Raw genomic sequence first — 6000 nt, 5'->3', positions numbered from 1 at the left:
AGTACAAGTAAGGGATAATGAATTGCCTTAATGACACTTTATGAATATGTTAAAACAAAGAGGCTATATCTATGAATTCATGATAAAATTGCGTATGTTTACCTCAATTTTGTGATGTTGAAATTGAGGACAAGTTATAATAGTCAATCAACAAGCAATGATTCATAAGTTATGGTTTTTTGAAGTTGTGCCTCTAGGACTCCAATTTCAACACAAAAGGAATAGAGAAAAATCACTTTAAGGTGGGAAATTGAACCATTGGGTACTAAAATGGGAAAATTTCACTTTCCAAAATCTACTTATTTACGGTTGAGGGAAAATTTTAGGGTTCATATCAAGAAGTGTAGATTATTATAATGAAAATGTCTATGTGGTTGTAGCATGTTCATTTTATAAATATTGTAGTGTCATTTGGTTGAAGATAATAGAAAGCAAGTGTTATGTTCTTGCAATTTTTGTTTATTTTCTTGTTTTGTTGCATGTGTTTGGTTTTAGAAGGGAAGTACTCTTCATTAGTTGCCCCCTCCCCCTTTTCTTTGTGTTGGGTACATTAATCTTGTAGGAATTTTCAAGCAAAATAACTTGCATGAGCATGTATATGAGTTGCATATGGAGGATTCATGGTGTTTAAATTTTAGAGTATGTTTTCTTTATGATTTCTTAACTTGGCTAACTTGTGGGAATAAATTAGAAGGATATGTAGATTGTTGAAGGCTTGTGGATTGTAGTGGATGTTCTATGTAACTTTTTTCTACAAAACGAATATGATATGTTTATTTTTGAGCTATTATGAAAAAAATGTTTCATCAAAGGGTTTTATGAGCCGTTTACTCTCACATGGTTTTTTTTTTTTTTTGAGTAAGTTGATTTTCAATCTATGATACCTATAATGGATGAGATTGGAGCTCTAATTACAATGGTAAAACACTTGAATGATCCAATCATTTTTCTTATGGGTGTTGAGAATCTATGTTTGTTTTTAGTGATCTTTTTGTTAGAGTTACTTTAATTACCAACACAGTGGAGGTAGAGCACATTCAAAAGGATGGATAACCACATACTTTGATTATAGGAATTGAGCTACTTCTTGAAGTTAATGATGACACACCTTGTTGCCATTTTAAAGATCCTCCCAATACATTTCTACAAGAGCTAGGAAAGATTGCTATGTTAATTAAATAGCCTTCCCTTTGAAGAGATTTAGGATGCTAATGCAAGAAACTTAAAATGGATGGTTTCCTAGTTAGCATGGGAGTCTAGGATCTTGAGAATCGTACTCTTACAAGGGTTATGAGACAACTTGACAAAGCTTAGTCAAGTAGCTCAACATGCATTGTTGTCCACTAGTTCAAGAGATCTATCATTCAATAGTTTGGGTAGGTTGTAATCTTGAAACTTGAGAATTTAACTTGGGAGTTATACCTTTAGCATGGTTCAAGACAACTTGATGGAGTTCTACTTGATGTATGGTCTTTTCAAAGAAAAGCTTCTAAAGAATGACACATTCAAGTTTCAAGATGTTTTAGAACTAAATTAAATTATTAGATGTTAAGGTTTATAGTTGTAATAAAGCCACCTTTGTGGCAAGTGTTTTCTTTCAATTTTTCCTAAATCACTTTTTAAATTTTAACTTGTCATATTTATCCATTAGATGGTTTCATCATCTAATATCTATAAGGGAATGAACCTCTATGTAATTGTAAGTTTGTTAATTAATAGAATATTATAATATTGTGTTCTATTATTTTAAGCAATATTTTCCAAAACATACCAAAAAGAATGAAAACAATAATTTTGACGAATATATAATATCAGTTGCTTGTACTATCCTTGCTTAGTCCATGCCAAAATCAAACCTCCATATCATAATTGTCATTTAAAAATATATTAGGACACATGAATACATCCCCTACATGCAAACATTACTCTAAATATGATTACTATTCTATAACCATTTTTACCATTATGGCAAGCAACACAATAAGGCAACTTTGCAAACAAATATCCTTGTACAATTCAGAAAATACATGATATAATATCACAAAGTCATTGTACAAGACAACAAATAAAAAAATTATGATAAAATTTTACAACTATAAATTGAACATATATTATATTTTACACATTTTTTATAATACAAAATCTATACACAAAAAAAATTGTAGAACCTTTGTCACATAATTAAGGACACAATGACATTTTAATTGGAAAAGATGAAACCCCTCTAAAAGTTAGATTCATCTTTTACCTTTTGTTTGCTACATTCAAAGAATTGATAAAAATACATCAATATAAAGGTAACGCATGTGTCGTTAGAACTCCAAGCTCTTTGTTCTCACTCTGCAAAAGAAATCATATATGAAAATTTTCATCTAGAATCAATTTTTTTATTTTTTAAAATGTATTATAAGAAACATAAAATACAAACTAATATAGTATTTAAGACATGATTGGAGACAATAGACTACTATTTATGAGAAAACTTTTGCACCCTCTACTCTTCTGGCAAAACAATTCGATACTCTAATATAGACTTATTACTAGTTGTTAATGAAGGAGGATTGCTGACATTAAGCAGTAACTATTAATTTCTAATTCCTGTTGACTGCAAATGAATTGGTTATGAAGAGTATGTTGTTCTGTTTCACTATTTCCTATTATTCAAATATGTTCGCAAAATTTATATGATTATGAGTCACGTTTGATAGATGTGACTTGGGAGTCATAGCCTGTCAAATGTGACTCTTAATCATATCATAATATAACAAAAACAACTTAATATAACTCAGCCAAATCGACTAATATGGTCGATTACAAACAACTAGTTAATGTAAGGTTTAATCGGCCTCCAACTTAGTAAATATTATATGCGTGTGCACGCGTGCACACACACACACACATATATCACATAAATATATTTAGTGTGAAATAATAATAATACTAATAAAAGAAATACATTACATCAACATATTTGATAACCATCTGGAAATCCCCAATGGCCTCCCCCACAGACTTCAAGACTGAATTAGCCAAAGACGAAAGGGAAGATTTGGCAATTTTACCCATAAAGGGTATTTTATCAAAGGATTTAGTAAGAGGATAAAACCCCCGATACTAGGGTTTGGCCATCAGGGGAAACCTCTCCTCACAATAGAAACAACAACTACACAAAATGGTGTTCCTATCTGCAACATTTTCAAATTTGACAATGAAAAAGCCCCTTGCCACAGGGTAAATTTGAACTGTATCAATTATGATGGGTTCTCAATGTTTGGAAATCCAAGCATGTAAATCAGGAAGAGAGGGCCAGAAACCCCTAAAATGAAAAATAGCAACAATAGAAGAGAAATCTTCCGTAGTTTTGAAGATCTCATCCATAGTATTTGAATCTAGATTAACCATGATGGGGCTACTTACAGAGACATGCATCACCGAAGGACGAGATCCCCCTCTCCAACAGAGGCAGGTCCACAAATACTTGCCTCAAAAAGAACCACATCTGCATATGAAATCGCTGACCTCCCCTTAGCTACCAAAGGCCTTGAGAGGGCCATCTGGGAGGACCTTGGCAATGTTTGAGAGAGCCTAGAAGACCCACTACCAAACACAACAGGGGTAGAAGACTTCCCAAGAACGGCGGTCGCTGGCAAACACCCCCAAACGTGGTATCAGGGAGACAACAACAGGAAGGACAACTTCAATAGAAGTTGCGTAACAGTGAGCAGGAACAACATTTTGAAATGCAATAAAAGCGGGAGCTAATATTTTTAAGACGACGCATGCTCATATTCTTGTGGAGGTTGATGTTTCTAAGGGCCTCCCTGAATAGATTACTTTGGCTTCTCCAAATGGTTCTTGGACCCAAAATCTTGATTATGAGGGTACTCCTTTCAGATGTAGGAAATGTCATAAGACTGGCCATCTTGCTACACAATGTTCCTCTGATAAGGTTAGATCGAATAAATCACCTTCTTGGTGGTTGGGGGTTTTAGACCATCATTATACGATTCAAAAAGTTTCCAAGGAAGGGGGTGTGGCGGATTACTCACCTCAGATTGATCATTCTTTGGTAGTTGCTAATGCTGCTATCTTTGATGCTATGAATGTTGTCTCTAAGGAGGCTTTGGTTCAGAATGTTAAGGCTACCCCTTCTATTGCTACTGCCTTTGTCTTGAAAATTGATGTTGGTGCTAGTTCTATTGTCTTATCTCCTGTTGCTGTGTGTATTGATGCCCATGTTTCTCCTGGGAGGGTTTTGGGGGTTAGCTGTGCTGCTACCCCTTTCCCTTCTGTGGATACTGATGCTGTTTGCCCTTTAGTGGGTTCTTCAAGTTTATCTCTGGATTGGTAGATGGTTGTTGAAAAGGTGGAGGATGGATGGACATTAGTTAAAGGAAAAAAAATCAAATCCTGCAAACCTTCGTTTGATATGTCTTTACGTTCTCATAAGATTAGGCCAAAATGATCTTGTTGGTCCTTTGTTGTGCTTAGCTGGGTTGGTTTTTAGCCCCCTTGATGGGAACTATGGTGAGTTCCTCTAGTTTGTTGGGTGGTGTTCTACAATTGTTTAAAGATCTTTCATTGCTATATCTTTCTTTTCTCTTTGTATAGGGTTTCGGGTCCTTTCAAAACCTGTTTTTACTTAATCAAAACATATTTAATATTATTATTATCTGAATAAACTATACATTAACACTCCCTCTTAGTTTAAAAGGATAAACACACAAGTAAATATTACATCATTCACAATATTTGGTAATGACACATAACAAGAATTTTTGATTAGAAGATTTCCACCATATTTTGATATCACATTAGATATAAGAGTATTGGCCTCCCAGAATATCAATGATATTCACCAAATACTCAAAAGGTTTTGATATCACATTTGATATCAAGAGTATTGGCCTCCTAAAACATCAATGATATTCACCAAGTACTCAAAAGGTTTTGATATCACATCTGATATCAAGAGGATTGGCATCCCAGAATATCAATGATATTCACCAAGTACTCAAAAGGTTTAGATATCACATCTGATATCAAGAGTATTGGCCTCCCAGAATATCAATGATATTCACCAAATACTCTGAGTAATGGCCTTCCAGAATGTTGAGATGCAAGACAATCATCATATACTTGATTTGTTTGATCTCATAATACAAGAAGTTGTAAGATTGTCACCTTACAATAATTTCTGCAAATACAAATGACATCATTTGGAAGTTGTCACTTCCTCGGGATGTACATAGGGGGTAGGACCAGTAAAAATATAGGTCTATTCATGAATCACAATCCTTTGACTACTACAAATTATTGATCATTGGAGAATCCATCTCAACATGGTCTACTCCCTTTGAATCATTACGGTTGAGATCGTCGAAGGTTTACTGAACCATATTCTCGATCTACTCCCTCTCTTTGAAGGTTGCCTCTAATGAAATGTCAGGCTCCCTTTTCATCTCAATCTCCCTCTTCTTGCAATAACACTTTCAGAGGAAAAGATCAAGGTACATAACTCTTATAGGATGTAATGAAATCCAAATGAGAGATTTCTATATTAGGAATACAACACTTATAAATTGTACTTAAAATTTACTTATCTCATCTAGTCAAAGACTAATGCCATCCAATAAAAGAAATTAATGGCATTGTTCCACTTTTCTTCATAAACTCATAGAAATTGTTCTCTGTCTAAATTTCTTCTTTAGATGTGTGAAATCATCTATCTTTCTTATGCGATTGCCATATGCCTTCAATGAGAGTTGATATTCTTCAATTATTAAGAAAGTGCTTTGTCATTTCTAACATAATCTCATTACTTCATATTCATGGCATTGGGAAGAATTGACATCATAAAATCCATCTTAAATATTTATCAATTTGAGCATATTAATCCAAATAAGGAAATTTTGCATCAACGAGTATAGCAAACTTGTGGTTTCCTTGTTGGGGGTCCCTTATCTCCTCTGCTATGCAATTTAGCAATGTCCTTTCTCA

General features: G+C 33.8%; 1 protein-coding gene across 1 annotated transcript in view; it reads right to left on the bottom strand.

Annotated features, from left to right (window-relative positions):
- Positions 1 to 2066: 2066 nt before the first annotated feature.
- Positions 2067 to 6000, bottom strand: part of LOC149570011 (uncharacterized) — a 222596-nt gene continuing 218662 nt past the window's right edge. Inside the window, exon 16 of the mRNA XM_089822673.1 lies at positions 2067 to 2340. Coding sequence (XP_089678799.1) covers positions 2287 to 2340 — 54 coding nt within the window. The 3' untranslated portion in view covers positions 2067 to 2286. The remainder of the gene's footprint in view (positions 2341 to 6000) is intronic.

Source organism: Cupressus sempervirens, chromosome 3 (assembly GCF_028749045.1).
Source record: "Cupressus sempervirens isolate cs-2001-9-10 chromosome 3, ASM2874904v1, whole genome shotgun sequence".
Lineage (NCBI taxonomy): Eukaryota > Viridiplantae > Streptophyta > Pinopsida > Cupressales > Cupressaceae > Cupressus > Cupressus sempervirens.
This window is presented reverse-complemented; position numbering and strand designations above follow the sequence as displayed.